The following is a 24293-nucleotide window of genomic DNA, read 5'->3' as shown; positions in this document are numbered from 1 at the left end:
CCCTTTCTTTCCGCCCGTGCTCCGGAATGAATCTCTCCCCCCCCCCCCTCTCATCTTGACTAACGTTCGATCAATACACTCCTGATAGGAGACTATGCCAGTAACGAGTTATTTCCCACCAGACCATGACCGACCCCCACCCATCCCCGTTTCCCCCGTCTCTCCATCTTCCCGTCGAACTCGATCAACTACTACAACCACTCCTTCCGTCGGCAACGCGAGCGCGAGTTACTTCTTCTCCTCCAACCCGTCTACTACCCTATCCCGTTCTACCTCTGAACAACTCTCTGTAGCGACTCTGGACGGAGGACTCGAGAGACCCGCGCTGATGCACGATAGGAGGAGGAGTTCAGCGTTGGACGAGAAAGCGATTCGAGAATTGAGTGCGAGGGCGAAAGAAGCTGAATTGAGAGCTCAATGGGAAGGAACTGCGAGGAGTAGGTTACTCAATATGATGCCAGAAGAGGAAGGTCCTAGTACTCCAACGAGGAGGACAAGAGGGAGGACGAGGAGTGATTCGACGAATCAGAGTGAAAAATCGGTTTATGAAACTCCTTTACATTCGACCAATACTCCCACCTCGACTAGATTACCACAGAGATCACCGAGATCCCCTAGGTCGAGAGACCACTCAGGAGGAGGATATGCAGGATCGATCAGATCGAATTTCTCGACTACTTCTTCCGAAGCTTCGAATTTATCAGCAGTTTCGGAATTCCTCGCTGAAGAAGAACCACCACCAACTACATCAAGATACTCTCGTACTTCCCCTTCCCCTCGAATCTCGACTTCTTCTTCTTCTTCTTCTGCTCGACCTCGAAACTCCCCAATCTTCCCCCCAACCTCGAATCACAATTCTCGTCCTTCTTCTTTCATCTCCCCTCGTTCTTCGTTCGATTCATCCTCAGACGAAGAAGAAGCGGAAGAAGAAGAAGAAGAAGAGGAAGAGCATCAACCCATTTCATCGACGTTTTCCGGCCCTCGAATCGTCAAAAATGAGGATCAATTCGTTCGAGTCCTGAACCAAGAGAAACAAACTCTCCTCGAACAACGTCGACGTCAGACCCAAGCTCGATCAGGAGGAGGAGGAGGCAATTCGAGGGATAGAGAGGGAGAGAGGGAGAGGGAGAAGAGTGAAACGGATTCGCATAGTAGGAGTGAGAGTGGGAATTCAGATGCGAGTTTCGCTAGTATGACGGCTCAGGGTCCTCCTCCTCCAGCGCCACTACCGACATCAACCCCGTCACTCGCGATTGCAGGAGTTGGACCGAAGAACGAAGGGAGGGAGGAGGAAGAATTGTTCGGAATGATGAGAAGAGGAGGAGAAGGGGCGAGTTCGATGGGAATGGAGAGGGATAACACTCTCAAAGCATCCCTCGGGAATCGATGGGATCAAGGGGCAGGAGTGAAGAGTATGGAAGAGATTATCAGGGGGTACAAGGCGTTGGGAGTAGGGAACGAAGTGAAAGGGATTGTAGAGAGGAGGAGATCTTCAGTTGCGACGATTCAACCACCTCCGTCACCGTCAATCAACAGAAGAGATACTTCGTTGGATGAGTATCAATACCATACGCCGATCGATACGACAAACTCGACTTCGAATCCGTTACCTTATGTTCCATTTCCCACTTCCTCGAATTCTCCGACTTCCTCGACTGCGGGTTCGATTCTATCGGCACCGAACAAGATCAAAACGATTGAAGAGATCATTGCTCAACACGCTGGAAATCAATATCAATCCCTCACTTCACTACGAAAAACTCCTTCTCCATCACCTTCGATCGTTTCCCCGATTTCGTCAACGTTCAATCCCTCAATCAAGACGACACGAACTAGGGAATTGAGTAATATCTCATCAGTCGGTTCAGAAGATAGTGTGATCCGAGAAGTGAGGGAATCGATTCGAACGAGGGAAAACTCAGTAACATCCTCCATTCAAGGAAGGACTATGACACCCACCCTCACGTTCGACTCGACTACCCCTCCCGCCGTTCCTTCAACTCGTTACTCTTCCTCGATCCGATCCCTCTCCCTCACTTCTCCTTCCTCTCGTTCAAACTCTCCAAAACCTCCTCAACTCGATTTCCCTTCTCCACCTCTCGCGACAACTCCCACCTTGACGACGACGAACGCCTCTCAAGAGCTCTCCCTCCTCCTCAAGTCCCCTCGTCTAACTCGTCTAATCCCGCTCTCCCGACCTCCAAACGCATCTCTAACCGTTTCCCTCTCGGACGTCGGATCACCCACCGGTCATCCCGTCCTCATCTTTCTCGGGCTCGGTTCCGTCCGGTACCTCCTCGCCCTCTTCGACGAACTCGCCCAAGCCCTCGGTCTCCGTTTGATCTGTATCGATCGTTGGGGACTCGGGAAAACGACCAACGTCTCTGATCTCTCGAAACGAGGGTTCAGGGAATGGAGTAAAGTAGTAGAGGAAGTAATGGAGGATCATTTGAATTTGAAGAGTTATTCTGTCGTGGGTCATTCGGCTGGTTGTCCTTATACGGTTCAACATGCTCTCAACTCGAATCGAGCGGTGAGGGGAACGATTCATTTACTCGCTCCTTGGGTCGTGGGAGGAAGTCAAGAACTAGCAGGAGGAGGGGGAGGGATGAATGCGGATAATTTGGCGGGCATGTACAAGTATTTAAAGTATGTTCCTTCGGGAGTATTGAAGACGGCTCAAACGGCGGAATGGAAAATTCAGGGATGGAGACTAGGGAAAGCTCCGACGAGCGATAATTCGACGATGAATTCTCCACTCGGTCCTCCTCCTCCTCGATACGAAGAAGGACCAGTGGCGCAAGAGGACGACTATTCTACTACCCCGGTGAAGAAAAGGGACTCGGGTTCGTTGAGTCAGTTGGGAATAGTAGGAAACGGGGACGTCGTCGAGAAATTGGAGAAAATGTATCCGGATGGGGGGATTCGACTTGCTGGACCTCATCTCAAGAATAACTTGAACAGTACACCTAGGAGGAAAGGAAGTTTATCGGTCAATAGCAAGTCGATATTCGGGGGAATCTTCGCAAATGGAGGAGGAGGAGGAGGAAGTGCGAAATCGACTAGATCGTTCTCGGGTGACTCAGACGGCGCTTCTCCTTCGTCGTTGAGACCTTCACTCGCGACGACCCCTGGAGGAGGAGGAGGAAGGAGAAGTTCGTATTTCGCAGCTTCGGCGATCAAGGATTCTCCCTCAACGACTCCGATTTTTGAAAGTCTTTCTTCTTCTTCTGGATTGACTCTCCCTGCGACTCCGACCTCGATTGGTTCGGACGAACGGCATTCATTCCTCTCTGAACGGTCTCTCTCTCCCATTTCGACGACTCCCCTTCAGCATCGCTCCTCTTCCCCGACGCCCTCATCTCCATCTCTCGTACCTCCGTCTTCCGCAACCCGCTCTTCAATATCTCCCGACCTCCTCATCTCGGGTCTCTTACGCGCATCTCACGCCGAATCCCTCTCGGGTTCAACTTCAGACCTCCTCGTACTCCTCGATCGTTCGAACCAGAAATCAAACACGATCAAATACAACGAGGTCGAACAGAAGGTCAAAGTTTGGTACGGAGATAAAGATGATAGGATCTCGAGGGAGAGTATCAGGTGGTTGGAAAAGGAGATCAAGGGGTGTGAGGTCGAGATCGTGAAAGGTGCGGATCATAATTTGATGACTAGTAAGTGTTCACTTCGGTATCGATCGCACAAGTGACAGGAAGCTGATTGAGTGGTGATGGGAATAGATCATCAAGTCATGTTCAAAGTTCTCGAAAGCATCTCGAAAGAGTTCGACGCAGCGCGATATGTGCAGTGATCGAGGAGGTTGTCGTCGTCGAGATCGGTGAGAGGGAGTGGTATGGAGAGAGTATCGGGTTTCATTATCGCATTTTCTATCGGGTCTAATTGTGCTTTCTCTCCTCTGGGTCGTCGTATGTTGTCGTAACACTTGTCTCCGTTCATTTCTCAAGCAATTCGCTCAATTCGCTCTACGATGTCGCTAGCACAGACGGGGCTGGTCGAGCGAGACTGAGAAAAGGACTACGCAGGACGAGCTTTGGCCGCAACGATGTGGGAACCACAAAGGCTAGCTCGCAAGGCAGATGGAGCTAGTTGTTACAACCTCCATTTCAAACAGAAAAGTCGATAAGAAAGACAAACGAAAAGCAAGTTGAGTCCATTTAGATGCGCTTCTACCTCCTCGATTGAGACTGTTGCTGTGACTTCTGGTTCACTTCAGCTTCGAACTCGAGTTTCGCTGCTGAAGAGAAGAAGCACTCACCCAACTAGGGTATACAGACTGAGCCGTCGTAACCGGTGCGAACGGATCAAACGGTTCGACAACCGAATCGAGGTCGTCGACTTCTTGAGGATGAGGAGGAGCACAACTCGCCGAAGCTTGAGCTCTACCACCCTTCATCGCCGAACGAGGTCGAGAGATCCCTTGACCCTGAGTCGAGTCGTCGAGGGAGAGAGTGTCGACGTCCGAAGTAGGGACTTGCATCGACCAAGCGGCGATTCGGGAAGCTTTCGCATTATCGATCGCGGGTTTCAGAGCGGGTCGTACTCGCTGTTGAGGTTCTTGGACTTCCTCGACAATACTATCGGAGAAGAGAGTCAGTGAAAGCAATACGAAGTAGAGGAGAGATGACTCAACTGGTTTTGACGAAAATTGTCGGCTACGCTATTCCTCCTCGCTCGACGAGCCTGAGCCGGAACAGGAACTTCTACTTTCTCCCAACTTCCGTCCGAGTTACCTTCCGTACGACGAGCAGTGTTGGAAGAGAATCGTTTCTTCAGGATCGCTTCTTCTTCCGCTGCGATTTGTCTGTGGTCTCGGTCACTCGTCAGCCAGGTCGTCGATGCTGGATGAAGAGGGATCATCAAGACTCACGCAGCTAGTTGTCGTTGTCTTTCAGCGTCAGAGTTCATACTGCCTCTCCTTGCGCTTTGACCTTTCCCCAATGACCTCATTTCATAAACCCTTCTCGTCTCTCCTCCTCCTTCCCTCGAGCGATCATCTCCGTTATCGTAGACCTCAATTCTCTTGACAAGGTGAGGTGCCGGAGGAGGAGGAGGGGACGAAACTCTCCTCAAATTCGTTCGAGAATCATCGACATATCTCGGTTCAGGATCCCTCTCGACATAACTATCCCTCCTTCCTCCTCCTCCCCTCGAAGGTGGTTCGCTACTCTTGACGTAATGTTTCTCATCGTATTCGACGTAATCCCTTCCTCCTCCTCGATTCCTGCTTCTCGAACGATTCGAACTCCTCGAACGAGATCTCCTCCTGCGTCTCGATTGCGAACGACCTCGTCTGGATCGACGATCGTCATCGCTATCGTCTTCACTGTCGTCGTCGTAGCGTCGTCGTCCGCGGGATTCATCCGAATATTCGGAAGTTGCAGGGGCGCTCGGAGCCGAAGGTCGAGGTCGAGAAGGGATTGCGACGGGTGGAGGAACGGGTTGAACGAGTTCGACAGGTTGTACGAGCTGATAGACGGGCTGCTGAGGTTGAGCTCCGGCGTAGGAAGTCGCTGAAGGAGGGAGAGGCGGTCTTTGAGGGATTTGAGGTTGGGCGCCAACGACAGCGGGAGGAGCGGGGTAAGCCTGTTGTTGTTGAGGAACGAGCATGGGTTGCACGTAAGGGTTGATCGTCGAAGGAGGAGCCGAAGCGGACGGTGCCGGAGGAGGTGAATAAATCGGAGGGTACGAAGAAGGAAGTGAACCGACTTGCGAAGCGTAGCTCGGAGGAGGCGTGGAGTACATGGGAGATTGGAAAGAAGGAGGCTGCACAGGAGGAGTTGGAAGAGGCGGAGCGGGTATTTCGGGAGCGACGACGACCCAAGTCCACTGACCGTTTTCGCCAGCGCGCCAGTGTCCTTGAGCTCCGTTCTCGAGGTTTGATGACGGCGCAGGAGGGATAGCTTGGGGAGGAGGAGGCTGCAAATTCACGGGAGGAGGATTCGACCAGTTCGGCGCGGTAGCGGATTGGGTTTGAGCTTGACGAGCGTAATACGCTTGCCATTGATCCGAAGCGTTTACGGGAGGCTGAGCGAGAGGACTCGGTTGGGGAGGCATCGGGGGCGGAGGTCCTGCGAAGGGAGGGGCTGAACCGTAACCCGGAGACGAGGACGATTGAGCGAAATCGCGGCGATACGAGGATTCGGGGGCCGAAGAAGGAGCTCGAGGGTATTGGGGTCGATCGCCGTACTCGGACGCGGGAGGATACGAGCGAGGAGGTGGTGGCTGATTGTAGTTTGGCTGCTCGTAACGAGGATCTCGGGCAGAAGGTGCTTGACTCGAGTTCTCCCATCCTCCTCCATAGTTGGATCGACCTCCATAGCTCGACTCAGGAGGAGGATTAGGATAGCCGTATTGGGATTGTTGGGGAGCAGCGGCAGCAGGAGGAGTACTACCCCAAGAACCTATTTCAAGAAAAGTGAGCATCGACTACCAAACCAATGAACTCGTTGAATCGGGAGAATGCTCACCTTGGCCTTGAGGAGGAGGATAGCTTTGACCTTTCTGATAAGGCTGCTGATGGCCCGCTTGTCCGCCGTAATTGCTCATCGGAGGCTGAGCTTGCGAAGGAGGGCCCCTCGAATCATAGCTCGATCCTTCATCTCGATAACTATCGCTTCTCTCCCTTCCTCCTCCTCCCCCTCCAGTTGACGAGTAGCTATCGTCGTACTCGCTCGCCTTCTTCCTATCCCGATCCCTTTTCGATGAACCTCGATCCCAATCTTCGTCCTCATACTTTCGATCTTTCTTCTTGTCCTTCTTCGAAGACGAGTATTCATCATCGTCATAATCGTCGTAGTCGTCGTATTTGTCCTTTTTTCTCGAACGGGATCTCGAGCGGTCCCTGCGGTCTCGGTCTCGACGGGAAGAAGATGAATAGTAATCGTCGTCGTCGTATCTATCTCTGTCTCTATCCTTTCTCGAGGAACGCATCGCTTGGTACAGGTCGAGGAAGCGTCAGGCGGACAGGGAACCGAACTTTGGCGAGGGAGAGTGGGCGAATCCGAGAGGATGTCAGCTCGATACGGTGGGCAGTAGCGCAAGGAGGACTCACCAGTACAGAGTCGCCTTCTTCCGAGCGAGATTACAAGATAGCGATGGAAAGAAGCAAGGCGTGAAAGAGGGAAAGGAACGAAGGAAGTCCCCCCCGTTCGGCGTCAGTCTTGAAAAAAACGCACGGTGTCCTTTCGGTGTCCACGGCAAGTCTGACGCAAACGACTTTTCAGCCCAGCCGCGATCACGAGTAACGTCCGGTAAATTCCGGGCGAGTCAGCAGATTTCGCTGCAGAGAACAGTCACGCAGAAGAGTGGGAAGAGAGATTTGTGCTGCGATTACAAGATTCGTTGTAGTTCGCCTTGCAAGAAATCTTCGAGATGTCTCATACTCGGGATCGAGACTGGCTGTGATTTGCCTGGACTCCGGAGAGTCAGAAGAGATTGTCGTGTCAAGGGTGGCAGATTGGTGGAAGAGGAAGAGTCAGAAGACGAGCTTGTCGGGAGAGGCAACGAGAACAGGATGTGAAATGCGTATCTATCAGGAGAGAATGATGAGCAGTCAGTCGAGGTTGAAGGTTTCCAGACCGCGCTGTCTGCTCATCGAATCTAATCGAAAACTGAGAACTCACTTCTTGTTAACCTTGATCAAAGCTCTTCCTCCCAACTCTGTATCTTGACCTTTCACGACCTTCAGAACATCCTGACTCAACTCCCTCATCGAGCCCGACTTGGTCTCTCCTCCTTCCTCTGTCGCAGTCGACGATGAAAGGCTTAGCCTCTTCTCCCCGCTCCATAAGTCGATTTCAACCTCGATGTCCTTGCTCTTTTCGCTTTCTCTGGCGGTCGCCTCGGCTTTGGTGCGACCGAGGATAGACTTGAGGGATTCAATCCGATCGAGGTATTGTAAGAAAGTCGAAATCGTTGACAGTAGAGGCCTGACTCTTGCATTGTCGTTGCGAGATCCGGGACGCTGACGACGTGAAGAATACTCTTGAAGGAAGAGGAGGCGGAGGAGTGGTGAAATGAGCGAGATAGGCGTTGAGGAAGGGGAGGGAGAAGCGTTCGATGTTGAGGCGAGTTTGCTCGTTGGGGAGATCTAGTGCAGTCGGGATGCTATCAGCAAAGGTTCGCTTACAGAATCAGAAGAGACGCATGGTGAAAAAATCGGCGACTGACCATAGAGAGTCTCAACTGCCAGCCACCTATTGGTTTCAATTCGATCGAATCCCCTCTAGTCAGATTTCCTACCTTGTACTGAGCTCCCAGGTTCGAGTCTGTCTTTGCTTCGTTTACAAGCTGCGAGCGGAAACGCGAGTAGAATCAGCACGTAACCAAAGCTTGAAGAAGGAGAACGAGCTTACTTTCGCAAACAACTCCTCGGCAAAAGCCGATCTATTCCTCCTCTTGAGAATCCCCTCTACTCCTCCATCGTCTCCTTCCTTGTCCTCCCCTTCCGTATCTCCCCAAACGTCTCTCTCGACCCTTCTCTCACCTCCCATTTCACACAACTCGACGCACAGTTTCCTTCCACCCCCTCTTTCGACATCGCTACTAACCAATTCCCCAATTCTCGCGACACTCGCTCGCCGGAACTGCGGCGCCGCTTCTTGGAACCCGTAAAACACGCCAACTTGTCGTGCTGATCGGGTCTCGTTCTTCCCCGTCAGGGTTGCGCCGGGGAGAGCACCGAGCGGAATGAGAGAACGAGAAGGCGAGGAGGAATGAAGAGAGAGGATTGTCGGCCAGGGGTCGGGAGCTCGAGTCGAAAGTCGTTTTCGATTTGTCGAGGTTGATGGGCTCGACTCGTTGTTTTCGCTTTGCGTAACAGCGGCGTCGCCTTGTTCTTCCTCGTCGAGCGGGATGAGGTCCTCCGAAGCTTGAAAGAAAGCTTTCGCGTTAAGTTTGATCGATTCTAGCGATTCCGCGAGCGGTAAAGCGGCCAAAGGGTTCTGGGTTGGGTCCGTAAACGAGGGAGGAGGGAGCACTGCAGTAGAGACGAGAGTGAGAGTTTCGTGAGGGAGTGGAATCGTGTTGACATCGACGTTCGGAGGATCCGTAGCTGGGGAAATAACGTTGAGGAGGTCTAAAGCGGTTGAGAGTTCTCCTCGAGCTATACTGTGAACTCGCCTCGTCGAACAGCGTCAGCTACAGTCTCTCTATGTACAACTGGCAGGAGGGAGGCAGAGACTCACGTTAGATTGTTCAACATTGATTCTGCGAATTTCCTCATTTCTTCCGACGAAGGCCTCCCCGAGGGATCTTGTTCGACTTTGTCCTTGTCGGAATCTTCTGGTGGTGGATTCCGAATACTCTCCTCCGTCACTAACGAGTAATCGCCTCGTTCTGCCCATACTCTCATTAAACGTTCTTGTAGACTCTTCTTCGGATCATTCCTGCGAGAGAACGCCCCGGTCAGCTCAATCGAGCGCTCGGAGTGCGGAAATGAGCTCACCTAGTGTATGCTTCTGAACCATCGTGCAAGTTGACGTCTCGAAGTCGGACAGGTTTCGCGAAGAGGTCGGAATCTTTCCCGTCGTTCGCAAAGATAGGTAGAGGTTCCAGCGATACGTGTTGCTGACCTCCTAGACTCATGCTGTCTCAGTCCAAAAGCCGGGACCTGATTTAGACGAACGTTGTTTGTTGCGAAAGAGATCAAGGCCTTTCACGTTGCATTCTTTCCCTTCACTCGACCTGATCAACGTAGAGATACGATACTAGAACGAGTCAGATAGATGCCTACACAACGTCCCGAACCTCTCTTGGTTCAGATCCCTCCTTCCACCTCCCCTCTCCTCCTCCCCACGGATACTTCATCTCGTCAATCTCATTCCCATCGCTACTCGAACTCTAGCGACTCGTTCACCTTGAACCATCGCAATCCGGATATTCCCGATGATCTCGAATTCGTCGCACCAGGTCAATGGGATGAATCTATTCAACAATTCAGGGAAGAGGAATATGACGACGACGAGCACAACGGATTGCTGTTGGATGATGATGAGGATGCAGATATAGAAGATTGGACCCTAGAGGAAGGTCACATCGAAGGAGTACCTTGTGCGAACGTGAGAATGAACGCCAAGTGAGTTCTCACTCCCCTCCCCTCTCTCTCTTTCCCTCACTGACCTCGTTTCTGCAGACTGTACCAATCGACCGACTTCTTACAACAATTATTCAACGTCCTCCGTCATGACCTCGCGATTCCAGGATGGTCCCATCTCCCAATCGATACTCCTCCGACTTTGATTCAAGTTCACAAAGTTTCAGGTTCACTCACGAACGCAGTCTTTTTCGTATCGATCCCGGAAACTCCTATCGAACTAGACTCGATCGAACCTCTCGACTTTAACGGCTCAAACGAGTCAGAGGAAGAACAAACCGCACCTTCTGGAACGGGAACTCCCAAAGTCAATACTCCTCCTTTCTCACCTCTATCTCCTGCGACTGTATTCTCCGAGTTGGAAAAGGGTAGACAATCAGCTTCGACCCCGACTCCCCGAGATCCTTCGTCTTCTGAAGAAGCTCATTCGACTCCGAACGCGAAAGCTCGTAACCTTCCCCTTGTCGACGAGTCTTCCGCCCCACCTCAACACGATCGAGACTCTTCGAACGCCTCCTCGTCAACTCAAACCGAAACGATCCTCTTCAGTGCTCCTACTCTCCTCCTCCGAATCTACGGTCCTTCATCCGGTTCTCTCATTTCCCGTCGCAACGAACTTCACATCCTCCACACCCTCTCCTCTCAATACGGTATCGGACCTCGAGTCTTGGGAACGTTCGCGAACGGTCGAGTCGAGGAATATTTCCATTCGAGGGCTTTGGTGAAAGAGGAAATGCGGGATCCGAGGATCAGTAGATGGATTGGAAGGAGGATGAGAGAGTTACATAGTGTCGATCTCGAGAAGATGATTAGACCTCCGAACGAAGAGGAACAGAGGAAAGATCAGGAGAAATTGAGGGATCAAAACAAGGTCGATCCATCAAATTCGTTAGAGGAGGATCAACACGAAGGAGGAGTCGGGATTGAACGACCTGCTCTCGAGAGGAACTTTTCGAGTGGTGCATCGGCATATTCGATTTCTTCGAATTCTTCTCTCTTCTCTTTCGGTACTTCTTCCTCCTCGTCCTGTTACTCCTACTCCTCGAACGCCGATTCCGTCGCCTCGAACTCGACTGTCGGTTCTCCCTCAATCTACGGTACCCCTCGATCCGTCGTCGCTTCTTCCCCTTCTCTACTCCCTCAAAGACCCGCTCTCGAATCTCGTGCTTCGTCGAAGAAACGTCCGAGAAGGAAGATGGGTAGCTCGAGATCGGTGCACAAGAGGGAACAGACGAAATTGTGCGTTTGGGAGAACATCACGAGATGGACCAGGGAAGCGAAATTAGTCTTGAACGAATTGGACCAGTTGGCGAGTATTCCCGGGTTCAATGGGTTGCTGGATAAACCCGTTGGTAGTCGAAGGGGTAGTGTAGCTCCTCCTTCTCGATCAAACTCTTCCTCCTCGACAACCTCTACAAATGGTACCGATTCCCCTTCGACTCACATCCCCCCCCTCGCGTCCCCTAGTCGTACTCTCAATCTTCGAGCCGCTCTCAACCTGCCCCTGTTCGAACAACAACTCCGACTCTATCGCTCGTTCGTTCACAGTCGGGAACGTACTTCCGGTCGATCGAAACGTGTCTTCGCTCATAACGATACGCAATACGGGAATTTGTTGTTGTTGACTCCGGATAAAGGAGGAGCAGAGGAGGAGGAGTTGGAGAAGAGGGTGAAGAGGGAAGGAGGGAATCAAAAGAGGATTATCGTGGTCGATTTCGAGTACGCGGGTGCGAATCCGAGAGGGTTCGACATTGGTGAGTCGCTCTTCCTTTCGCTCTTCCGCTCTGGAAAAGCACAGCTGACGGGAGATCTTCGTTCGTCGTGCCAGCGAATCATTTCTGTGAATGGCAAGCCGATTATCACCACGAATCTCTTTCCCACTCTCTCTCGGCACATCAACCCTACCCTACTCTCTCCGAACGGATTCGTTTCCTCCGTTCCTACGTCGGTTGCGATGGTGGGTTCGATCAATCGACCGAAGAACCTTCTACGATTTCAGCTGGAGGTCGAGAAGATCCTCGAGTCGAGAAATTGATGGACGAAGTCAAAGTCTGGGAACCTAGTAGTCACGCGATGTGGGCCGTATGGGGGATTGTCCAAGCGAAAGAGGACTTGTTAGCGAGGATTCAAGGATGGAAAGAGAAAGCTGCGAACAGGAGCGCGAGCAATCGAAGTAGGAGTACGAGTCCTGAAGGAGTAGTAGGGGAAGCGATGAATGCTCAAGAGTTGGCGAAAGAGTTGCAGGAACTCAAGATGGAACAACAAGAATCACACGATGAGGAGGAAGAAGAAGAATGGGAAGAGGTTGAAGCGGAAGTTTTCGATTATTTGAGTTATGCGGCCGAGAGGATGGAGATGTTTAGGAAGGAATTGGCTGCTCTCGGAGTTATCTAAGGAGGAAGGGGAGGAAGTTTTGGGGTTTCGTGTTTTCATTCCTTACCAAATATCGAAAAGTCGATAACTACTCTATCCAGTGCTTATACCAGATGCTTCCATTCTTTGTAGCAATAACGATTCCCTTGTACCCACTCATTCGCCGTCATGGTTAAGCACGCGTGAGAAAAGAGCTTTAGGTTGACGAACGGAGGTTGCGAAAACAGAATAGAACATTCGACATTCGTTCGTCGCGATGCTGGCGCACTGACTGGCTCTGAGGATCAGCGCGAAGATCTCTGCCAGTATGGTTTGAAGTTGGGACATCTCGACATCTGTAGGCTGAGCGCGGTGAGCCATGCGAAAAGCGAAAATGAAGTCGAAACAGACAAGAGGTAAACGCAAACCCTTTGGCTGTAGGTCACTTCTACTGTCGACGTCGAGACAGTCGTCAAGACGTCCGTCTCGGGATGTCCGCAACGTTGTTCGGGGAGAAAGTCTACGCGGCTCTGCCATCGGATTACGACGAATCAGAGGCGAAACGAAAAGGTTTGAGAGTAGAAAGGTTCGAGATCGGCGGGTCGCGTGAAGAGCATGCAAGCGAGTCTTCTTGTCGATGGCCAATGTGTAAGAGGCGAGAGTGAGGTAGAGAAGAGGAGCGAAAAGCAACCAATCGAATTCTCTCTGAAATGTGAGAGGAAGCTGGCATCACTTGCTCTCTCGATCTCTCTCCACCTCCCTCTCTCGCACAGCACAACCAGGATGTCGGCCCACGTTTCACGAGTAGGAATCAACACGGTCCGATCCTTGAACACCCTCCGATCGAGTCCCCTCGCCTCCAGTTGTCCTTCATCTCGACCCTTCTCCACTACTCCTCTCCGCCTCCTCGCCACTCCCCAAACTGGACCTACTCACGTAGGACGGGATCCTCATGCCACTGAACACGTGAGGAAGGCGGTCGCGCAACAACAATTGTACACTCCCGATTATTCGAAAGGTCCTTCGGCTCTCGACAAGGCCTCTTCATTGTTCTTCTTCACTGAGATTGTCAGAGGTGAGCTCACGCGGTAGTCAGGCTTGCGAGTGAAGTCGCTGACCTAAATTCTCGTGCTCTCAAGGTATGGCTGTTGTGTTGGAACAGGTTCACCGGATCTCTTCTATCCTTTCTTGCGGTTCCGTGTGCTAACTAGATCTACAACGTTGATACGGTACAATTTGACAGTTCTTCCGGTGAGTCAAAGGTTCCAAATGTTAGTTTCGCAAGAATCTGTTCACTAACTTGGTTTGACCTTTTCTTCACAGTCCTCCTTACACCATCATGTACCCTTTCGGTTCGTTCTCTTCCCGTTCAAGTCCTTGTGAACCATGCCAGACTGACGGACAACGTTGCGGACATAGAAAAGGGACCCGTTTCACCTCGATTCCGAGGAGAACACGCCCTCCGCCGTTACGCCTCTGGAGAAGAACGATGTATCGCGTGCAAGCTCTGTGAAGCGATCTGTCCCGCTCAGGCGATCACGATTGAATCGGAAGCACGAGAGGATGGAGCGAGGAGAACTACCCGATACGATATCGACATGACCAAATGTATCTACTGCGGTGTAAGTCTCTATCGAATCTTATTCATTGCATGTGTATTGATTGAATCTCGTACGAGCTTCCCAGTTCTGTCAAGAAGCTTGCCCCGTCGATGCTATCGTAGAATGTAGATTCTCATTCTCCATCGCGCATTTCACGCAACTCGAGCTGACATCGTTTCGCCCCTTTAGCTGCCAACACTGAATACACTACCGAAACTCGTGAAGAACTCCTCTACAACAAGGAGAAGCTTCTTGGTGAGTTTACCCCTCATTTCGCAATTGCAGTTCGCAATGCTGATTCGTCGTCTCGCCGTATAGCTAACGGAGACCGAATGGAGGCTGAGATCGCTGCTGCCCTTCAAGCTGAACACCGTTAGTCTCTGGTACTCATCCCTTTCACGACTGACCACCACTGACCTTGACTTTCTTCTTTCTCACCAGCTTACCGATAAACTGATTGAGCGGTCGACCTAAAAAACCAAGCGCCCGACGCTATTTCGATCGGGATGAACGGTCTGTGTGATTGTGTGCAAGATCAGGAGGTGAAGTGGTCGTTGCGAACGAGCGGTGGTTTCTTTTTTCTCTAATTTCGTTTTCTTTCTTTTGTGTCTCTTTAGCTATCGCCTTCTCTCGTTGCAAATAACTTGTTTATGTTCAGCATCGCCGGTGACTGGTACGGATTGTACACGGCAGTTGAGCGAGAGTGATCCCAGCTAATAAGGACAGACCCCAGGCGCTTCTGGCCCCCTTTCGAACGACTACTCAGTGATCAGGTACCATGCACGAAGGAAGAGGGTTGCGCTCCTCTAGGCCGGAGGTAGAAGGGAGCGAAAGACTTTTCAACCAACAATTGACCTTCCCCTCTGCTGCCCACCTCGACTCTCACAATATGGAGAAATTACCTCCCGAGCTACTCGGCTATATCGCAGGTGAGCTGCCTTGCCGATCCAAATCCTCGCGAGCGAAGCCCTGATTAAGAATTCGCTGTAGACTTCATCGAGCAAGATCCCCTTGGCTTCGACCAGCAACGGACCCTCTCCACTCTCGCTAGGACAAACAAGACTCTCCATGAGATCTGTAACCCGAGGATTTATCGAAATCCGTTGCTGAGGGATGGAAGGACTGCGATGAAATGGGGAAAGGTTTACGCTCAATTCGTCAACCCTTGGACTATCTGCGCTGGAACGCAACGTCTCGAGGACGTCGTAGTACCTCGATCAGTGAGTTTACGTTCGAGAAGAGTTGTGAGCTGTTGGTGACTCGGAACCCCCCTGACAGATCACTTTTCACCACTGCGGCGAGGAGGACCTGGAGGATGAGGAGGAGGACTCCGCACCTGTCAGCAACCGATTGGAGGAGTCGCTCAACGTATGCCTCGGGTTAGAGCTCGAGATGTCGCCTTTCTTCCTCCGACACCTTACCTCGTTTACTGTTCCCGAAGGCGATTGTTGGACACAACCTGACTTCATTGCTCGTCTCGTCGGACCGATCGGCTTCAATCGAACGACAATCAAAGAGCTCTCGCTGGTTGGATCGATACAGTGGCCATTCGTGCCGTTCTTCCTCGAAGCTCTCTATCGAATGGAGTGGATTACAGTGGTCAAGTACACTCCATCTCTCCTTGAAAGCTTCCCGCACGACTCGCTCAGTATCAAAGCTCGTTCGGCCCTTATATCGTTCTTGGAAGGTGACGAAGAGATCCTCGACTACGACGATGAAGATGAAATCGACGACACCGTTCGAGACTTGGCATCGACACATTGGCCTATGTTCGCCTACCACGAGACCGTAAGCTCTGAGGCCGATGAAGTACTCGCGGAGATTCTAGTCAATCCTCCTCCCGATCCACTCTTGCACCCTTTGACCTCCCTCGAAAACCTTACGATCAAAATCCGCTTTGCCCTCGAGCTTTACCTCATCTTCCACTCTCGTCTCTTCCCGTCTCTCCGTCGTTTGAAGGTTATTGGAAGGATCGGAACTTCGTCGGATCCGATAAACGACGTCAAACTCTTTCGTCTCTCGGTAACACAGCAAGTGATTCTCGGCTGCTCTTTGTTCCCTTCAGCTTTCACTGAGCCGAGACTCCCTTAGGCGAAATGGTAGAATCATACCGCCTACCGTCGAAGACGAAATGGTTTCCGACTTCCCGAACGTCTTTGGTCGATGGGATCCACTCACAGAAGAGGAGAAACGGGCAGATCCGCGAGTCGATTACACCGGGCCGGATCTAGTAGAGCTGGACCTGTCGGAATGTTTGATTGTAGGAAGTCCAGAGACCTTGTAGATGGGGCGCCCGTTCAGCAGCTTGAATGAGTGAACGGAAATGAATTTCGGAAGAAAAGTTTCAAATCGTAGTCCGCTCTGCTTTATGCTGTCCTTTGTCCAACTGCGCAATATCCGTTCAGAGGGACGTTCACGGCGCGCGAGGGCTCTGGCTACGACTGACTCTGCTTTCGCCGTTTTCTCGAGAGCGACTACACTGACTGAACCGGTTCTCAGCTGGACGACTCGCCTCGCTGTCCTTCGATCCCTGCGTGTCGGTCGATCGTCCCCATGTGAGAAAGTCACAAGCTCACGCTCGTGCGAAGATTACGAATGAGCTCGAGCTTTTTCCTCAGCTGATCGACGCGGCCAGATTTTCGCGCTCATTGGGTGCGACTTCTAACTCTCGCTTCTCCGTCTCTCTCACTCCCTGTTGGAGGAAATTGGCAACCCGTGCGAGGTGATCTGTTCTTGAACCTTTTGCCTCAGCGGTTTTGTTTTCCTCACACTCCCTCGATATGATTTACGAGAAACACCGGGGACCTAATCGATGGGAGAAGAACGGAAAAGTGTTCGAGCTCGTCGCGAAGGAAGTCGCGATTTCGATGAACCGTAAGAACGGTGGGCGGTGTTGAAGGGTGAGGAAGGTCTCGTGAATACGAACAGGGGACTGACTCAGAAGTCAAGGCCTGAAGGACGAGTGAGGCGAATTGACCGAGATCAGAGCTCGAAATTTCGTCGAAATTCCGGTCTCTCGTGAAACGCGAGACAATGCTATGCTCCACAGCCGCGCTTCGCTGTATCATACGCAGCTATCTGAACATGCCAAGACAAGGGAAGACTGCGATAAGCCATGATTTATTGTCGTAACGCAGGTCGCAGTTTGTTTCGCAGTCGGTTGAAAGGGACGCGATAGCGATCTGTATCTCTCTCTTTCCTCCCTGCACCATTTCTCGATAGAATGACCGACATCTCGAGCATCATCCTCGACCTCGACCTGAATGGAGACGTTCGCACTTTTGACCTCCCACTCTCTCCAACTCCCATCTTCGTCGAGTTCTGCCACCAAGTGTCTCAGCTCTACAACCTCACCCCACGTGGCGGCAGAGTTTCCTCCTTCGTATACGACCTCGGGGACTTCGACGGGGAGGGGGGTGCGATCGAGGTTTCCTCTCAAAACGATTTCTTCAATTTCCTTTCTTACTACAAAGACTCAGGGACTACAATTTCCGTCAAGCTTCGCATCTCCACGTCAGACGGGGTTGTGCAACTATTGAGGCAGGTCGAAACGGCGCTCAAGGCCGATCACACTCTCGCGGCGAGCTTGGAGGAGCTTATCGACGAAGTTTGCGCATCGAGTTCTGACCAGCCTCGAGACTCGCACCGACCTCCTTCGCCTGGTCGTGGACGCGGACGCGGACACGGAAGAGGTAGAGGTGGACCGGGACAGGGAAGAGGAGGTCATCGACGAAGGGAAAGCGGGAGAGGACCGCACGATCATCATCACTGTCGAAAAGATTTCCCTCCGGGTCACGACGCTGAACACAATCGTAAGTTGTCATCCGATCCTCGTGTCCGTCTGTCGAAGCTGTTTCTGACCTTCTCGTGCGCTTTCGATTTTGTAGACGATTTCCCTCCGTTCCCGCCTCACGATCACACTCCTTCTCACTTCCACCATCTTCCACCTCCTCCGTCACACGATCACTTTCCGCCTCCTCCACCTACGTGGAACGTTGAACGAGTCATTCGCGAGAGGTGGACTGCAATTCCCGAACCTCCTCCGTTTCACGGCCCAGGTCGTCGCGGTCCCGCTCATCATCACGGTCCAGGTGGTCGAGGTATGCCAAGTCCTCCTCATCCAGGTTTTGAAGGGTTCCCTCCCCCTCGATTCGATCATTACCGACCCGAACACGAACATTTCGATCGTCCGCCTCCTCCTACCTTCCGACACGAACACACTCACATGCCGCCTCCTCCTCCTCCTCATCACTGTCACTGTCATTGCTCGCCCGAGGTCAGCAGACCGGAAGGAGTTAGAGCTGAAAAGGCCGAGGATTGGGATTCTGAATTCGAGGGCTTGAAGGTTTGTTAGTCGACTTTGTTTCCCCTTTGCTGCTTCGGATGTTTGACTGTACTGTACTTTTCCCCTCGTCTGTTTGTTTACTTTCTGATTGAATGATTGAGGACTGTAACACTACAGTATAACTTGTACTAGAGAATTTCGCCGGATACCTGCTTGCGGCCTGCCCGTCTGCGTTGCCCTAGCTTCGGTCCGTCAGAGACGACTCTTACTACTCTCACCTCCGAAGGGTCGTACGCAGCCGAAAAGGACCGAGGGTAGAAAGAGGGGAGAATTTGTACAAATGCAGGTGAAGAGTGGTTCGGGAGCATCGGGGTTTAAGCAAGAGGGGAGATGAGCCTGCGCTTTAAATAAATCGTCAGTTACCATTCGCTTGTTGCCCGAGGCGCACGAGAGAGGTGGAGAGAGCAGGGGAGGTTCACTGACCTAACGAGAGGAGGTCTCGGGTTCGACGAACTCCATCCAACGTAGAGGATCAGAGGAACCCATCCGTAGTGTACAACCGTCTACAGTGAGTACGAACACAGAGCAGAGTCAGAGGAGAGATCGAGAATGATGAGATGAGATGAGAGGGAGACGGACCTTTGCGAATTCGACACCTTTGGCGAATCGTTCCTTGTTATCATCAGAGAGCATTTTTGTGATCGTTCCTTAGAGGGCCGGATGGATGGGGAAGATCAAGAGAGCCCGTCAAGAACTTTTTGAACTTCATCATCTCTCTCTTTCTCCTTACCTCACTCGCGTGACAGAACCCTCACACTTTATCAAGACCGGAGCACACCGTATATCACCGCAAGGGAATGTTGTCCACCGCCGCCGCTCGATCGGCTTCTCTCCTCTCTTCTTGTTCTCCCCGAGTGATTCCCTCTCTCGCCTCTCACTCAACGACGACTACGACTGCCGCAAGACGCTACCTACGATCAACTAGTAAGAACGTACCTCCTTCCTCTCCTACTCCCGAAACCGCCCCAGAACCTACTCTCCCAAATTCTTCTTCCTCTTCTTCTCCTTCCGTCGGAGCTACTCAAGGTCAACCAACCCCTAGTTCATCCGATCTCCCTCCTCTCTCTTCCTCTGAACCTACTCCAACTCCCTCCGGCGCAGTCGATCCCGCAGCCCCGGCGTCACAGACTCCTCCAGTCGACGCTCTCGCAACCCGATCGACTTCCATCGCCGAAGCTTTCCTCGACCTTCATCCTGACGTTGAACCTCGTTCAGAAGAATCGAAGTTCGGGGATCGAACTGGTGCGAAAGCTCAAGGAGCGAGCAAGTTACCGATCGAAAGGAAACGAAAGAATATCTCGAGGGGAATCTTGCTCGGTACATTGGTTGGTACGGGTTATTTGGCTTGGGATTTAGGGAAGGAATGGGAGAGTGAGGAAGAGAGGAAGAAGTTCGTTGCGAGGAGTGATGATAATGAGGCGATTGAGATGGCACAGAAAGATGGATGGGAGGGATTCGTGGGCAGGATTAGGTTGAGAGGTGCGGATCAACTTGATGTGAGCTCATCACACTACTTTACGCTCTGTGTGTCTTCCAGTGAGTCGTGCTAACTGATTTGGCGGCTCGAATGTTATCAGTACCTCAACAAACCGGCATGGGATCCTTTAATCCCTGATCCTCTCCCTGAACCTCATTACCGACCTTACACCCTCGTGATCGATCTCGACGATATGCTAATTCACTCTTCATGGGATGTAAGCGCCTTTCCACTTAGCTCTAGCTAGAAATGCCTGAACTAAGGCGAAGTCGTTCTCAGATCGAACACGGTTGGAGAACGGCCAAACGACCTGGAGTTGATTACTTCTTGGCCTACCTTTCACAATTCTACGAAATCGTACTATTCACGACTCAACCTGCTTATGTAAGTCCCACCCTCTCTCTCTCTGTCTCTCCTTTCTGTGGTTCTCGACTAATCTTTATGCCCTCTTTCAGACTGCCGCTCCCATCGCGGAGAAACTCGATCCCTACGGAGCCTACATCCCCTGGAAACTCTTCAAAGAAGCCACTCGATACAAGAACAACCAACCGATCAAGGACCTTTCCTACTTGAACCGACCTCTCGAACGTACGATCATTCTCGACACGGATCCTTCTAATTTCCAACTTCAACCCGAGAACGGAATCGCTTTGAAACCCTGGTTGGGAACTAAAGGGGATGATCCTACGACAAAAGAGTTGATCGCGATGATTCCCTTCCTCGAAGCTTTGGCCGTCAAGGGAGTAAAGGATGTGAGACCTGTGATCAAGTATTACGAGGGAAAGCATATTCCTACGGCTTATTACGAGGCTGAATTGAGGGCGAAGAAGGAATTGGAGGAGAAATGGGAGAAGGAGAAAACGGATAATAGTTTCAAAGGTTGGATTTCTTCCCTCTTTGGGGGATTGACAAAGGTCAGTCGACAGTTTCTCTCATCAGCAACAGAAGATGAAGGACGTAATTGATTGACGTATGTTGTTGCGCTTGCAGACGACGATCCGAGATTCTGCACCTGAGACCGACGTCGAGAAAGTTCGGAAATCTGCTCAAAAACTTTACCTCGACGAACAAAAGTACTGGAAGGATAACGAAGAGGTGATCAATAAACAAATCGAGGAAGATAAGCAACGTCAAATGAACGAGTTCGTCGTGTCTCTCTCAAACTCATGCAAATATGATTTTTGCTGACTTGGAGATTGGTCTCGATCAACAGGATGAAGAGTTCACTGCTAGGGTTGATTGGGTTAGCCCCTCCTTCTGCTCCTCAACAGCAACAACAAGGACCTACACCTGAAACTCCCGTTGTCGCCAAGTAAATAATCCCTGCAAAAAATGGACGAAACCTCGTTACTACCTTATTTTCTCTCTTTTACGCATCTCTCGTTTCTCTGTATTTCTCTCTTGTACGCTCAGATGAACAAAGTGAATCTTCTCTGTTTTGCAAATAGTAACGATCTCGAAAAAGCAATTCTATTCTCCCCTCTTCCCATCTGAGTGCCTGTTCCTCTTCCTTCTGAGCCGACATACGGTGAGCGATCTTGGGATGTCGTCCTCTAAAAGCGAGGGGCAGCGCCTCGTCGGGGTCGTCCATCTTGTCGGAGGAGGAGGTTCGAGGTCGGTCGTTCTCGATTTTTTAGAGGAGAACTTGACTCGCGCTATCGGAAAGATCATGAAAAAGTAGAGTCTCTACCGCAGCAAGAAATCTTTGCTGCGAAGGGTCTCTAGATCCTCACGATACTCGCGATAAGGTTCGAGCGAAGTTCTCCTTCGAAGAGTCGACAGAACTTGTTCAGTTCGTTCTCCGGACCCTGTTGTTCGCGCCGTATACGAATTCGTCAGTTCACAGCTCTCCGTGAGTCTCGGTCGCATGGAGTCGTATGAGTTATGTGTGTCAGATCTGGCCTTGTAATTTCTTCGCCATTTTCCCTTTCCCTCTCTCTCCAACCTCCACTGCATCCCATTCAACCTGACTCCAGCTCCCTCCTCCTTCTGTAGACGCACATCAATCTCGAGAGATGAAGGGTTCACCGACGAGAGAAAGAAGAGAGTCGGTTGAATGAAACGAAAGTCATTCGAAAGAAGAGAAAGAGGGAGAGAGTTTGTGTGTGTATATAGTTTTGGTCCGATATCCATTCTGTTGCTGTATTGCACATCCTCTCATATCCCCTTCGACTCACAGCCTTCAGAGCGAGAGAAACACTCACTTTTTTGATGAAACGTCGAATCAGGACAAGATCGATAGGTTTCGTTTGTTCTTCGTAGCGATGAGACTGAACGACATGGTGATCATTACCCAACCTAGGAATTTGAAGAATGCGAGTCGAGAGTATTCCCGTTCTTCGAGAGGTGAACGGAAGGATGCGAACTACATCAATCGAGCGAGGATGTGAGTAATGGACGGCGCTGGTCAGGGTCTGGTTGGCTTACGATGTTCCGTAGGTTCGGGAGAGCCATCTCGAGTGATGATACGATGAAGAGGGAGTCAAGCTTCAAGAACGATTTCGACAATCTCTCGCGGCTTCTCCTCCCTTTCACTTCTCCATATTCGACCCAAGTATGCTTTCAGCCCGTAGTAAACATAAAGTAGTAGTCCTGGGCGCAGGAGGTGAGTTCTTCCCTCTCCTTTTCCTTTCTCTCTCTCCCCACCAGCTCTCTTTCGGTAGCCGCCGTCTCGCGCTAACCACTCAGCGATACGCACAAGCTAACTACCCGTTGAATGACAGTTATCGGTCTCACCTGCGCACTTTCACTCGTTGAACGAGGTTACATCGTCCACGTTATCGCTCGCGATTTACCCGAAGATACCGATTCACAATCTTTCGCGTCCCCTTGGGCCGGGGCGAACATTTGCCCGTTTAAGAGTATCGAAGATGGACCAAGGGAAGCGAATTGGGAGACTGCTACCTAGTACGTCTTCAAGCGACTCGAGTTTCTGTCGGAAAATGTTTTCGATTCGCTGACTAGCCGTCGCTTCGTCCCTTGCAGTAAGAAGATATCAGAGTTCATCCCCTCGGGATTGGCGATCGCTTTGAAAGGAACTCGAAGATTCGTTCGTACCGAAGAAGAATTCCTAGGTCATTGGTATAAAGACGTTATGCCGAATGTTCGTTTCCTCCCCCTCTCTCTCCCACTTCTCTCCTTCTCCCGAACTCATGGCACCGTCCGCGGACAGTATCGTCGTCTCGAAAAGTCCGAATGTCCAGAAGGAGCCCTCGGAGTTTCATTCGATACCCTTTCAGTCAACGCTCCGAAATATTGTCAATATTTGGCAAACGAATTGAGACGGAAAGGAGTTACGATCGAGAGGAGGTACGTGAGGGATATCGAGGAGGTCTTTGGGTGTTTTGGAGGAGTGGGGATGGTGGTGAATGCGACGGGATTAGGTGAGTCTCAATGCTCAAGCTCCAAAAACGAAACGAAAATCCGGCTCGTTTTCGCTGAAGACGCGATACTGATGCAATTTACTGGGGATGATTAGGTGCGAAGAGTATAGCAGGAGTAGATGATCAAGCAGTGAGACCGATTCGGGGTCAAACGGTATTGATCAAATCGGATTGTCTTCGTTGTACAATGGATAGCTCAGGTGCGCTCACCCCACCACCCACCTCCTCCTTCTACCTACTCTTGTCCGCGATACTCATCACTCACGAGCTTGGTTGGTTGGGACAGATCCAAACTCGTCAGCTTATATCATCCCCCGTCCAGGCGGTGAAGTAATCTGCGGAGGATCTTACGGTGTACGTCCCAAATTCATTCGTTCTTCCCTCTAATCCTCACTGACTCGCACTCGAGTGTGATTTAGGTCGACGATTGGGATCTCTCCGTCTCCCCATCTCACGCAACCCGGATCCTCTCCCACTGTCTCCGACTAGATCCTTCGATCTCTCGAGACGGGACTCTCGAAGGAATCGAGATTATCCGCGACAACGTCGGGTTGAGACCTTCTCGCTCCTCTGGGCCTCGTGTAGAATCGGAGACGATCAAGCTTGAAGCAGGAGGAAGGGAGAGTCCGATTCGAGTGACGAAGACTGGGGAGAGAAGAGGTGGAGAGAGGGAAGGAACGGTTGTGCATGCTTATGGAGTGGGACCGGCTGGGTATCAACAATCGTGGGGAATCGCAGAGGACGTCGTCGGGCTGGTCGAGGAGGCGGCGAGAACGAGCGGGAAGAAGAGGGAATCGAAATTATAGACGCCGGAAGCTGGTCAAGGGATCTAGAACGCATTGAGCTATGTTGAGGCTGGTAAAAAGACGAAGAGAGACCACCGAAGATGCTGCCGTAGACTGGTGTCTGACACTTTGCATAGTCGGCTTTGGATTAACCAAAACTTGCAAGGTAGAACGTCAAATCGTCGACTGTCTCTTGCCGTCTCACGTTCAGACTCTCTGCACAAGATCCTCGCAGAGAC

The 24293-nt window shown here is 51.4% G+C and overlaps 9 protein-coding genes across 9 annotated transcripts; 7 read left to right on the top strand and 2 right to left on the bottom strand.

Moving 5' to 3' along the window:
- Positions 1-94: 94 nt before the first annotated feature.
- On the top strand, positions 95-3808 carry JCM6883_000385 (alpha/beta fold hydrolase; the record flags this gene model as incomplete). The annotated part of the gene is made up of 2 exons (XM_076631047.1): positions 95-3671; positions 3738-3808. The coding sequence occupies 2 exons, from the start codon at positions 95-97 to the stop codon at positions 3806-3808; spliced, it is 3648 nt and encodes a 1215-aa protein (XP_076488915.1).
- A 376-nt stretch (positions 3809-4184) lies between these two features.
- Positions 4185-6948, bottom strand: JCM6883_000384 (uncharacterized protein; the record flags this gene model as incomplete). The annotated part of the gene is made up of 5 exons (XM_076631046.1): positions 4185-4208; positions 4274-4592; positions 4649-4819; positions 4886-6419; positions 6486-6948. The coding sequence occupies 5 exons, from the start codon at positions 6946-6948 to the stop codon at positions 4185-4187; spliced, it is 2511 nt and encodes an 836-aa protein (XP_076488914.1).
- A 399-nt stretch (positions 6949-7347) lies between these two features.
- On the bottom strand, positions 7348-9603 carry JCM6883_000383 (uncharacterized protein; the record flags this gene model as incomplete). Its single annotated transcript, XM_076631045.1, has 6 exons — positions 7348-7546; positions 7641-8107; positions 8188-8307; positions 8373-9126; positions 9204-9404; positions 9464-9603. 6 exons carry the CDS (start codon positions 9601-9603, stop codon positions 7348-7350), a joined length of 1881 nt encoding a protein of 626 aa, XP_076488913.1.
- Positions 9604-9743: 140 nt separating this feature from the next.
- Positions 9744-12505, top strand: JCM6883_000382 (uncharacterized protein; the record flags this gene model as incomplete). Its single annotated transcript, XM_076631044.1, has 3 exons — positions 9744-10093; positions 10151-11865; positions 11940-12505. The coding sequence occupies 3 exons, from the start codon at positions 9744-9746 to the stop codon at positions 12503-12505; spliced, it is 2631 nt and encodes an 876-aa protein (XP_076488912.1).
- Positions 12506-13246: 741 nt separating this feature from the next.
- JCM6883_000381 (NuoI/complex I 23 kDa subunit family protein) lies at positions 13247-14516 on the top strand (the record flags this gene model as incomplete). Its single annotated transcript, XM_076631043.1, has 9 exons — positions 13247-13538; positions 13603-13625; positions 13707-13714; positions 13787-13815; positions 13883-14085; positions 14150-14189; positions 14254-14319; positions 14383-14436; positions 14506-14516. 9 exons carry the CDS (start codon positions 13247-13249, stop codon positions 14514-14516), a joined length of 726 nt encoding a protein of 241 aa, XP_076488911.1.
- A 437-nt stretch (positions 14517-14953) lies between these two features.
- JCM6883_000380 (uncharacterized protein) lies at positions 14954-16155 on the top strand (the record flags this gene model as incomplete). Its single annotated transcript, XM_076631042.1, has 3 exons — positions 14954-14993; positions 15055-15284; positions 15343-16155. 3 exons carry the CDS (start codon positions 14954-14956, stop codon positions 16153-16155), a joined length of 1083 nt encoding a protein of 360 aa, XP_076488910.1.
- Positions 16156-17287: 1132 nt separating this feature from the next.
- On the top strand, positions 17288-18418 carry JCM6883_000379 (uncharacterized protein; the record flags this gene model as incomplete). The annotated part of the gene is made up of 2 exons (XM_076631041.1): positions 17288-17876; positions 17952-18418. The coding sequence occupies 2 exons, from the start codon at positions 17288-17290 to the stop codon at positions 18416-18418; spliced, it is 1056 nt and encodes a 351-aa protein (XP_076488909.1).
- Positions 18419-19206: 788 nt separating this feature from the next.
- On the top strand, positions 19207-21202 carry TIM50 (protein translocase subunit TIM50; the record flags this gene model as incomplete). Its single annotated transcript, XM_076631040.1, has 6 exons — positions 19207-19905; positions 19987-20103; positions 20166-20270; positions 20342-20800; positions 20877-21028; positions 21100-21202. The coding sequence occupies 6 exons, from the start codon at positions 19207-19209 to the stop codon at positions 21200-21202; spliced, it is 1635 nt and encodes a 544-aa protein (XP_076488908.1).
- A 1240-nt stretch (positions 21203-22442) lies between these two features.
- On the top strand, positions 22443-24075 carry JCM6883_000377 (FAD-dependent oxidoreductase; the record flags this gene model as incomplete). Its single annotated transcript, XM_076631039.1, has 7 exons — positions 22443-22491; positions 22610-22793; positions 22872-22989; positions 23059-23269; positions 23365-23469; positions 23556-23623; positions 23689-24075. 7 exons carry the CDS (start codon positions 22443-22445, stop codon positions 24073-24075), a joined length of 1122 nt encoding a protein of 373 aa, XP_076488907.1.
- Positions 24076-24293: the final 218 nt, after the last annotated feature.

Source organism: Sporobolomyces salmoneus, assembly GCF_050403485.1.
Source record: "Sporobolomyces salmoneus JCM6883 DNA, S_salmoneus_JCM6883_v1_ctg14, whole genome shotgun sequence".
NCBI lineage: Eukaryota > Fungi > Basidiomycota > Microbotryomycetes > Sporidiobolales > Sporidiobolaceae > Sporobolomyces > Sporobolomyces salmoneus.
This window is presented reverse-complemented; position numbering and strand designations above follow the sequence as displayed.